At 36.2% G+C, this 12,255-nt stretch overlaps 1 protein-coding gene across 1 annotated transcript in view; it reads left to right on the forward strand.

Annotated features, from left to right (window-relative positions):
* Positions 1–12,255, forward strand: part of GFRAL (GDNF family receptor alpha like) — a 65,689-nt gene that overhangs the window by 13,980 nt on the left and 39,454 nt on the right. The window contains exons 4-6 of the mRNA XM_034990839.1: positions 5,139–5,195; positions 6,046–6,376; positions 11,874–12,124. Of these exons, the coding sequence (XP_034846730.1) occupies positions 5,139–5,195; positions 6,046–6,376; positions 11,874–12,124 (639 nt within the window). The remainder of the gene's footprint in view (positions 1–5,138; positions 5,196–6,045; positions 6,377–11,873; positions 12,125–12,255) is intronic.

Genomic DNA, 12,255 nt, shown 5'->3' on the forward strand with positions numbered 1-12,255 from the left:
TACACACGATTTCTACCAGTCATCATCAAAATGTAATGAAAATTTGGACAAAAGTAAATGATGAGAACCAAATGTCATCAAAAGAAATTGAGCATTACCATTATGTGGTTACATAAACTATAAATAATCAGTGTTTTTATTTCAATTTTTAGAAATTCAGGATCATTTGTAATAACTCTCTTGAAATTTTTTAATGGTTTTTGCAAGACAATATAGATATAAGTATATAAAAGATAAGTCTAGGGGCACGTGAGTGGCACATTCAGGTGAGTGGCAGACTCTTGATTTCGGTTTAGGTCATGATCTCAGGGTCCTGGGATAGAGCCTCAGGTAGGACTCCATGCTTAGCAGGGTGTCTGCTTGAGGATTCTCTCTCTCCCTCTCCCTCTGCCCCTCCCCCTGCTCAGTCTCTCTCCATCTCTGTCTCTAAAATAAATAAATCTTTAAAAAAAAAAAAAACAAGTTTATATACTTTTTATAAGACATTAAAATATAAGTAAATGAATTCATTTAATTTTTGGTCAATTTTTTAAATTTTATTTAAAGAAAAATCAGCTCTGTCTTTACATTTGGCTGGACAGTCAAATATCACACAATGGCTCCCTCAGAAAGACACATCATTAATGGTTGGAAAAAAGAGTGACTGTGTCAAAGCAGCACATATCTGCCAAGAATCAGAACATTGCATTCTGTTGTATGAAAATTTTAAGAAAACCTGTGGGAGTGAATCAGAACAATGCAAGACCCTTGATGGAGGCTACCTGTGTGCCACATTAAGAGAAAGTCTGAAAGAAACGATATTGTGGAATTGTCATTGCAACGACCCTTCAAAAGTAGAGTGCATTGAAATTTGGAAAAGTTTGTTTGAAGACGTTTGTATACAGGATGCTCAGATAGTTCCAGCCTTCAGTGACAACTATGAAGATGGATTCAAACAGGACATTTTTTCAGGTTGGTATTCTAAAGAGGATTTAGGAACATTAAGTATATAATCACAAATATGAATTAACTAAAGAATATTTAATTTCAGATTCCTGCTTTGTCATTTCAACCTGTTTCTCTTAAAAAATTAAAAATAAAAAATTAATGCCATGACTATGTCCGAAAGGGATTATGAAGAGGCAGGAAAGGCAAATGCTAAAAGGTTTTAGCATAATGTTAATTGTATTCATTCATTCATTCATTCATTCGAAAAATACTTATGAGATATTTAAATGTGCTAGGTACTATACAGCAGGATTTAAAAAAACAATAACAAAACAAACACCTGTCCTTCATTTAAGGAGCTTGTTGTTTGTTAGAAGATTTAAGAAATTAAAGAAATAGATAAAACGTGGTTACGTGCTAATTATTTATTTGATAGATACTTCTTGTGAGTCCCTACCGTGTCTTAGCCCATGTGCTCAGAGCTGGAGGGAAAGTAAACAAAACAAACAAATCATTGCTCTCTAGGACTTTACATTCTATATTGAGGAGCATCTTGAATCACATTCCCAGGCAACAGACTCTGAGACAGAGGTTTGCACACAAAGGATGTGTTTGGACTGACGGTTTACAAACAAAAGCTAGAAGGAACTGAAGAAAACAGGATTAGGTGGAGGGAGAAGCTGAAATACAGAGCCTGCTACCATAGCAGACAGGAAGTTTGGACCTGGAATGACCCGTTGAGGCAGGGGACCTGATCCTTGAACCCCTCCTGTGGGCTAGTCTTTATAGATGAGCTGTCCCCTGGGAAAGTCTGTCACCTTGCCTGTGGCAACTTTCTTCAAATGAGGGCAATGCCTAGGAAAGGACCGGTGTGCGTCATCACCCAACCAAACTTGTAGCAGCTGAGGAAATGAAAGCCTGGGGGGCATCTTAGTAGTGGGCCACAGCATCCACTATGGGGACAAAGAGAAAATTAGCAGGATAAATGACTTAAGATAGATATTTTAAACAGCATGAATGCGAAGGAGAAAACTGAAGCAAAGGGGGGAAAAAAGAGGTCTGAGTGGGTGATTTGTAATTTTAACAAGATGGCCAAGCAGTTGTACTCTTAAGTTAATGTTTGAGCAAAGATTAAAAGAGATAAGGGAATGAGCCTTGTGTTTATTTAGGGAAAGAGCAGTTAAGGCAGAAGAAACAGGGAGTTAAAGGCCTTCAACTGGACATGTGTCTGGAGGTTTGAGGAAGAGCTAAAGGGAGACACATAGGTAGAAGAGAGAATATGGGAGAGAGATGTGGGAGGTGAGATCAGAAATAAAACAGGGACAGGATCAGTTAGGACTTTCTAGGTCATTTCTAGGTCATTGGCTCTTTCCCTGAGCGATACAGAAAATCACTGAAGAATTTTCACTAAGAGATTGTCATGATCTGATTCCCATCTTTAAAAGGATAATTCTGGTTTTGTTTTTTGTTGTTGTTGTTGATCATTGACTGGAAGACAAGCAAAGGCTCAAGTAGGAAGACCAGTTAGGAGGGTTTTATAACGACACAGAGGAAAAAAATGATAGATGATGGACCACTGTGGGAAGTTGTCAGTTCTGGATATATTTTGTTAGTAGTAAACCATGTGGGGATGCAAAAAAAAAAAAGGAAATGGAGGTTGATTCCAAGGTTTTTGTCCTGAGTTACTAGAAGGATGTGGTTGCCATTATTTTTGTTAACTTTCTATGGGAACAACTATAGGAAGAAGAGGCTTCAGTGACGGACAGAGAAGTCAGAGGTCAGTTTGGGACATGTTAAGTCTGAAATGTTTATTAGATAGATACCCAAGTAAATATATCAAATTAGGCAGCCCCACATACGGAATTGATGTCTAAATTATCACTATCAACAAAGTGAGATCTGTGCAATAGGTGTAAATCTAAGGGGGGAGGGGTCTTTCACTTATAGATAATAAATAAGCCCATGGCCTAGATGAGGTCAACAGAGAAATGCATGCTATCTTGGGCCAGTGTGGTAGCAAGGGGAGAAAATATCAGATTCTGGATATATTTGACATTAGTGGATGAATAAGAAGGAACATTGTGCATTTTTTGATGTATATGATCTATCTCAGATGTAGATTGGATTGATACAATCTTTTATTTATTCCCGTGACATATTTAGCTCCTCTTCAGCATTAAGCTATGGTTTAAAATATCCTCCCGGAAAAATGTGTATAGACATATGTTGGTACCCTATGAAAATAGAATTTAATGTGCTGAGAATTTATATTACTCATAGCATATAAAATAGTACACATCCCAGATAGGGTTTATTTTACCATGCTAAAATAAATGTTTAGTTGTGTTTATAATAATTACCCACATAGTGAATATATTAGTCTGCTGGGGCTGCCGTAACAAAAAGACCACAGTGTGGACAGCTCCAGTGACAGAAATGTATCTTCTCAGAGTTCTGGGGGCTGGAACTTCCAGATCAAGGTCCAGCAGGGTCGGTTTCTGGTGAGAGCTCTCTTCCTGGCTTGCTGACTTCCTGGTTTCTCTATGTCCTCACATGACCTTTCCTTGGTGTGGGAGTGCATGGAGGGAGAAGAGTAAGTAAGCGCTCTGTGTCTCTTCTTCCTAGGATGATCATCCTATCAGATCAGGGCCCCACTCTTATGACCTCATTTAACCTGCATAACTTTCAGAGATGCCGTCTTCAAACATAGCCACACAGCGGGTTAGGGCTTCAACATGTAAATTTTGGAGGTATATAAACATTCTGTCAAAGTGCGTAAATTCAGAGTTTATGTTTCAGTGATAGATTCTTGAATATGTTATATTTAGTCAGTGGCATAGCCATACCAATCAGTCCCAAAGCAGAGATATTACTCTATAATAGAGGTCTAGCCTAGACTTTTGTATCTGTTACAGAAGCTATATGCCTCTCTGAGATTCGCTTGTGGGATTTCACTCACTATGGGATAGTGCACAGAAGAAGGAACATCTCAGGCTTCCTCAGGGACACAGGAGGGTGAATCTAGAAACATTGTGATTCTTGAGCTGAGACATTATTGGTAGAAAAGTGAGAAACCATGTATAGATGGAACAATGCAAGGGAATCTGGAAAGACTGTGACCCAACTGGGAATAAAAAAGAATTTTCTTGGGCGCCTGGGTGGCTCAGTCATTAAGCATCTGCCTTCGGCTCAGGTCATGATCCCAGGGTCCTGGGATCGAGTCCCACATCGGGCTCCCTGCTCCGCGGGAAGCCTGCTTCTCCCTCTCCCACTCCCCCTGCTTGTGTTCCCTCTCTCGCTGTGTCTCTCTCTGTCAAATAAATAAGTAAAATCTTAAAAAATATATAAATACATAAAAAAATAAAAAAAAAAGAATTTTCTTGTGGTTGTACCTTCTTTTTTTGTGCAGTGGATAGGCAGGCAGGGAGTTTGGACAGGCAGCTCAAGTAGGGACAAATTGAATCATGAAGTCATAACGGAAGTTATTATCTTAATAGCCAATAGCAACAATTCAACTTTTATTTTAAAATGCAAATCTGATCGTACTATTCCTCTATTACTTTATGCATATGTCTATTTGCACTCCTTATATTTTGTTTGGATTTTTTATTATATCTCTCTATTCCATGCCAGGCTGTGGGTGCTCCATGACAGGGACTACACATTTCTGTCTTCACTATGGCCCCTGGTACATAGTAGGGACTCAGCCAATGCTTCTTGAATGAAAGAGTTTGGAAGTAGCTGTCCACTGAGTTCACTTCCATCAACGCAATTCTCTAGTTCTATGATTATAATTCCTAGAAACTCTAAGAGACTAAGATAATCAGAGGTGGAAATCATCTTTAAATTGCATTTCAATTTAATTAAGACCCTACTGGGAAGGATTTTTTTGATTCAGACAATACTGCTTCTGTTCTTTCTCCCCAGATTCTTTGTTTACTTCAGTACACATGGTCTGATTGTTAGCATTTGTTTAAATCTTCAAGTAACTAAATCCTCAGAATAGGGCTGTTTAATTCACTTCATATTTGGGGGGGGGGTGTTTTTCTTTTTCTACACCTAACTAATTTTGAGTATCAAGGGTTAAATTAGTGTTACATGAGCTCAAATGGATTTTTTTTTGATTATTCATTTATAAATGTAATCCACATTCTTCTATTAAATCTAAAAAACTGTTCACTAATGAATTAGTCTCTTTGTTTTTCTTCTAGGTAACGTGAAAGAGGATAATCAATCCAAGTGGAATCTAACTACTCTTCCCTATCGTGGTAATATTTATACATTGTAATTTTTATCTGCATTGTAAATGCTAGACAATATAATTTAAAACATAGTTACTAGCTTTCTTAAAGATATGCCAATATAAAATTAATTGTGTGGCTTTTTACTAGTCTAATATTGCAAAATGCAACAAAATTACTGTGTTTCTTCCACTCATGTGTCAAAGCAACTGTTTTGCCCATCCATCCTCTGTTTACAGTTATGCTGAGGAATACATTATAATTAAAACCAAAGACGAGATCTTGGTTAAATTTCACAGGTATTTTGATCATATAAATTAATTGTTTGAGGCTGTTTTTGTGTATATATGTTTGGTGGGGGGTTGTGGAAGCACTCACATGTATCTGTGTTTTCCAGAATGTGAACATCTTTATGTGCTAGAATAAGTATGTAACTATATGGAGCCTTTAGTCAAAATTTTTGCCCAAAATAAAAAGTGTAACAGAACAAAAATCATTTTGATTTGAGCCCATGAACTCACCATAAGCTATATACCTCAAATGCAATTTCTGAAGATTTATTGTTTACATTTGAGAAACCTGGACTCAAGATTTTTTCTTTTTCCCACTCAGTTTTGGCCCTACACACTTGCCATCACTTCTAGATCACAATATGTACCCAGTATAAATGAAAGATGATTCAAATAGCCCACTACTCAGGCCTCAGTAAATTTATACTAACTCTTAGGGAAAAAAAAAAAAAAAGGAACGTTGGCCCCAAATAGCATATTAGTACATCATTGTGTTTTGCTCATAGACTTCTCACAGTGTTTTGCAGATTCTGTATGTACAGATTTGTGTTTACTTTTCCACGACCCGGACATATCCTTGCTTTCAGGAATCAAAGGGATCCAGTCCTGTTTGGAAGTGGCAGAGGCATGTGTAGGGGATGTGGTCTGTAACGCACAGTTGGCCCCTTACCTTAAAGCTTGCTCAGCAAATGGAAATCTGTGTGATGTGAAACACTGCCAAGCAGCCATACGGTTCTTCTATCAGAATATGCCTTTTAACGTTGCCCAGATGTTGGCTTTTTGTGACTGCGCTCAATCTGATATTCCTTGTCAGCAGTCCAAGGAAGCTCTTCACAGCAAGCCATGTGCAGTGGACGTAGCTCCACCCCCTACTTGCCTCGATTTAATTTACAGCTGCCGAAATGATGAATTATGCAGGTGAGTAGAAACACGTATACCTTACTTATTTCAGCACCTTATTTGTTACAGTCCAGTCCTAACACTTGATCTCATTACATTACCTAGAGTTCCCACCCTCATCCAACATGATGTAAACAAAGCGAGACAACTCATATTTTTCAATCATGTGTAGTGTCCTTTTTTGAAATTCAAATGCAGAACACGTTTTTGGAATAAGCAAATTCAGTGTGTCAGGATTTGGTAGCCATGAAACAGCATTATCAAAATTATATATTCAAGTTAGGCTAATGAATTAGTAAATAGACATGATTGGCATGTCAGTTTAATTTGGTTTTTGGTATGATGATGTAAGGCTGTTAAATACCATAGAGCTTTGGCAAGGTGCCTCTTCAAACTTCAAAATGAATCTTTCTCTCTTAGGCTGGAGATCCGGAAGGAGAAGGTAACTTTGGACATCCCCAGCACATATGTATGCCATGATGTCAGAAATGTACCCATTCTCCTCTTCCCAACTTCACACCCTTGATTTTCAGGGGAGTAATGTTAGTCACTTATTTGTTTATTTAAATAAATAATTATCAAGCACCTACTACTATTCTAGGTTCAGTGCACACAAGACCAATATGCTTGCCCTGGGGAGCTTATGTTCTGGTAGGGGGAGAAGGATAATAAATAAGTCAAATGTATATTATAAGGTAATGAGTGTTGTAGAGATTAACAGGCAAAGGGAGAGAATAGAATGAGTGGCACTGTGAATGGGCAGAAAGAGTTGCAATGTGAACAGTGTGGTCCGAGTAGGGGGCATTTTACCAGATTTAAAGAAGTGGGCGAGTGAGCCTCTCTCAGTAAGCATCTGAAAAAAGAGATACCAAACAGATCAGCCAGTGCTGAGGAAGAAATATGGCATGTCCAAAAAGCAATGAAGGTCGAGCACACATGGCGGAGAGCAATAGGAGATGCAGTTAGATGTTTAACTGGAATGGGGGGGCAGGCAGGCCTAAATCACATAGGACCTAGAGGGACACTAAGGACTTGGTTTTTACTCCCAGCAAAATGGAGGAGTTTTGGAGGATTTTGAGCAGAGGTATGAATGATCTGGCTCACTTATTAAAACTTCCACTCTTGCTGCTAGCTGAGACTAGATGGAACTTTTGCAGGTAATTACTCTTGGGAACCATAAATCTAATTCAACACTGGCTTTTTTCTTTTCCTCACTGCAGTCTTCATTAACACATTTCCTTGTATATTCAAGATGAATTTATCTTTTGTGTGGTAAGAAATCCACAGTTAAGTGGGCCTCTTTGAACGAGTAAGAAAATACAGAAAAGAATGAGAGTACTGAATAAATCTGATGAATCAAAATGATTTGTAACATTGATGTTACCAGGTTAAAGGAGTTTTATTTAAACAACCAACATTAAACATATAATTTATGGTTTCATCTTTTGCTTCTTCTTGGAATAATTCTTCATATCAATTTGCCCAGTGTCTTGAATTTTATTTAATTTCATTTAAATAAATAAAACTCCATAAATAGCAAAACCACTTAAAGATCAAAATAAACATTTAATGTGGAAGAGTAGTCTAGTGTGTGATATCTCAGAGTAAGGATTGTCACATTTGTCACCTTGCTTTGACCATTGGCAAGTGAGCTGAAAGATTTAATACCAACTGCCTGAAGGGATGGATTCTTGGTAAACCGCTTTCTTTTAGAATTTAACTATCTCCACTCCTTTACTCTGCCATTCCAACTTTCAGCGTAGGCTCCAGATCTTATAAATATTCGTCAAAAAAGACAATTGCTTTCCTACAACACACATTCTGTAAGATAAGGGGTAGAGATCTAAGCAGAGTGCTAGAACATTGGTGTATTTTTTGTTTCATATTATCAAAGTTCTTAAGAATGTCTTATTGAAGGGCGCCTGGGTGGCTCAGTTGGTTGGGCGACTGCCTTCAGCTCAGGTCATGATCCTGGAGTCCCTGGATCGAGTCCCGCATCAGGCTCCCTGCTCGGTGGGGAGTCTGCTTCTCCCTCTGACCCTCCCCCCTCTCATGCTCTCTGTGTCTCATTCTGTCTCAAATAAATAAATAAAATCTTTAAAAAAGAAAAAAAAAAGAATGTCTTATTGAAGATTCTATTTTATAAAAGTTTATCAGTTAGTCTGAGGCTTTTTAATTATATCTCTTGAGTGAATAATAAAATTAATGATAAAAATATGTCTTACAATGCAATTTAGATATCCTTATTTAGTGAAAAAGTTCTTATTTAGTGAAATATTGTATTTCATTGACTCTAAGATGCAATTTTTTCTTACACATTTTAATATCCCTAACAGCTTTGGAATGAGTCTTAAGCTCAACGACAAGAAAATATTTATGAAATTAAAACAATAATTTAATTTCCAACAAGTTATTTGAGTTATAATAAGATAATGGTATTTCCTATAGTCAATGAAGTGGGATGAAAATGTTTGATTACACTATTTTTATCATCACAAGTAGAATATTTATACCTGTCAATCATCTAGCTACACTAACAATGAAAACTAGTAATATTTTAACGAGCCAGGAAAACTTTTTTTAAAGCAATCCCTGTAAAAATACTAGATGTCTCCATGAATGGGTATCCAGCTTCACCTGATACCAGTGCCAAGACTGTAGGTATCCTACCTCATTATCCTAAAGTTATTTGCATTCTTTCAGAATGTCCTATATCTAAGCTTCCCTATCAAATTAAGTATTTTAATGGCAAGTGATGGGATCTGTGGGTTAGAGTCCTTGAGAAGCCCCCTGATGGATTCTGAAGCACACACTTCTGAAAAAACTCATCTTGGCGTCAACACCTTCTCAGATTGATTGGTACAGAGCTGGTAATTTTTCTCCACCAGGACTCCTGGGTTTAACCACCTTTCTGAACTGCTTGGTGCATTGTCTGCAAAATCAGAGTCCCTTAAAAGGTGTCATCCTGTTTCCCTCCACCTTTGAATAGCTTGCAATTAACTTTTATGATTTTTAATGTACATATACATGTCTCTTCTTGTATAATTTCTGTCTTTCATGGATTAATTCAAAAAATAAGAACTTAGATTTCTTTTCACTGTGAGCAAATAATCCCTTAACGAATATTATATAGAGGCAATGGAAATATTATGCAATATTTAGTAGTCAAGATGAAAAGACAAATCCTGTCATTTTCTCAAGCAAATTTTGCCTTAGGGAGATTTCCAGGATTTATATTAACTTAAGGTAATTCAGATGGAAAAAAATCCAAATTCTTCAGTGAGGATGTTAAGTCCTTCATCTGCTACCTTTTTTGCCAAAGAGCTTATATGTGCAGAGAGGAGAGCATTTGGTCTTAAAATAAAACTTCTGTCCCTGTTCCAGATTCTCCAGAACAGGAGAGGTTTTGAAACTCCTTTATTTATTTGAAAAGGCCAAAGAAGGCTGTATAAAGACCATTTTATCAACCAATTTTGTCTCATAAAGATGTATACTGAGAAATGAGATTGTTTTGCCAATTATAAATGTTTAGGCGCTTACAGAAAATTATAATACATTATATTTTCATATAATACATTATATTTTCATATATTTCATATATATATTTCATATTTTCAAATATGAAAAATTTTCATATTTTCATGAACTCAAGAAAGTAGTGAAACCATATTTGCTTAAAAAAAATTCTACTTTTTAAAAATAAAAATCTGCAATGTACACACTTATTTTAAGTGCCATGGAGTACTTACAAAATCTGATGACATATTAGGTCACAAATCCATGTGCAGAAATTATACCAACCACATTCTTTACATTTCGTAATGTAACTGGAAATCAATAGCAAAAATGAAAACAAAATAATTCCATTTTAAAAATTACCTTTAAATAATTGTTTGAACAAAATACAACATAGAATATCAAGAAAGCAGAATATCAAGAAAATAAGGATAACGAAACATTATACAGCAAAACATTTAAACCTGAAACAGAATTTCTATCATATAAAATATTTTTGCCATATTTAAATCCTTTTCAAATCATGTAGGTAATGTGTACTAATTTTATGATTTTTTAATTTAATTTAATTTTTTAAAATTTTATTTATTTATTTGTCAGAGAAAGTGAGAGAGAGCACAAGGAGGAGGACTGGCAGGCAAAGGGAGAAGGAGGCTCCCCGCTGAGCAAGGATCCCAATGCAGGACTGGATCCCAGGACCCAGGGATCATGACCTGAGCCGAAGGCAGATGCTTAACTAATTGAGCCACCCAGGCATCCCTGATTTTTTAATTTTAAAATATCCTTTAATTCAGCATATTTTGCAGAATTTCACAACTAATTTTCTGAATGAAATAACTTCCATGAGTAGATAACTCACACAACTTAACTGTAGCAAAATGCATATTTAAAAATGAATAAATGGCACCGAGGTACAAATCTATTCTCTATCAACTCATAAATGATAATCCACACTGTCAATACTTATATTTACATGATATTTTCCATATAACCTTCAATTGTATTAATGGAACATATTTGTTCTTCTGGCTCAAAACTTTTGTAGGATTTTCTTAAATATAAATTTTAATAGATACTAATTATTTTGTCCATTATATTAAAAAGTTGACTACTTTAAGGTTACTTAAAATATGCAATTATTAAAAATAGTATTTATGGATTTAAGCAGCACCATGTGGACAAATAAGCTCATGATAAATGTCTATTTACTCAGAGGGTTTTCATGCTTGTTTGATGGTGATCTATCCAAGAAAGGGTAAGAAGTAATTTTAGGTGATAAATATTAAGTAGGAAGATTAATATCCTTGGTTCCACTGAGGATATCTTCTTTCTGTGAAAGTTTTGAAAATGAAATTATTGTACTTTATCCAGACTTTCATTCAAAGCTAGTATAGCATGAATCAAATACATAGTCAGAAAAGTTATGAATTGATGTCATTCTAATGGATTATCTCAGTCATTAAGTAAACTCCTAATTTTTGCGTTAAATTAGCTCTTACTGCCAGAGAAGCTCAAAGTATTTTATAAATTCTAATTAGTCTGCTCAGAAATATTGAGAAAAAGAGTACAGTACCTTCCATCCTGTGGGAGAACTGGCTGGAAAGATCAAGAGCCTTATATGAAATCACTTGGTGTGAGATAGTGGCCAAAGGCTAGCCATAAAAGCACATTCTGCCTCAGAAATACTGCTACTAATTCCACCAAGTAGTTCATACTGCAAATCATCACCCATTGAAACAAAATTAGTAGTGAAGGATGATTCAACCAGGGAATCCTAAACTTAGTCTCTGTCTTTCATTGCAAAAGGAAAATAATTCACAATGTCTCTCTACTCGGACAGTCTCTATTGGGATGCGTGTGTGTACTAACTGTTTTCAGCTATGTATTGGCATTTAGAAGGCCTTTTGTTTGATGCCAGTCTTTCATTAGGTGAGGCAGCACCACATGCTATTGCAAGATAATATTATTCAGACTAATCCCATTTCTTGATTCTTTCTAGGAGGCGCTATAGAACATTTCAGTCAAAATGCTGGCAGCATGTGACTAGAAAGTGCCATGAAGATGAGCTCTGCATCAGTACCTTAAGCCAGCAGGACCTCATTTGCTCGGGAAGTGATGACTGCAAAGCAGCTTACATTGGTACCTTTGGGACAGTCCTTCAAGTACAGTGTACCTGTAGGACCATTACACAAAGTGAAGAGTCTCTGTGCAAGATTTTCCAACATATGCTTCATAGAAGATCATGTTTTGGTAAGTTATATATATGCAGTAAATTATACACTTTTTTTTTTGTCTATGCAGCACAAAGTGATAATCTAGCATAGAAAATTTAACAAAGACAACCTATGTTTGCTATTCCATGTTTTTTATTTTTTGAAAGA

This window comes from Mirounga leonina, unplaced genomic scaffold (genome assembly GCF_011800145.1).
Source record: "Mirounga leonina isolate KUSES-001 unplaced genomic scaffold, KU_Mleo_1.0 Mir_53, whole genome shotgun sequence".
Lineage (NCBI taxonomy): Eukaryota > Metazoa > Chordata > Mammalia > Carnivora > Phocidae > Mirounga > Mirounga leonina.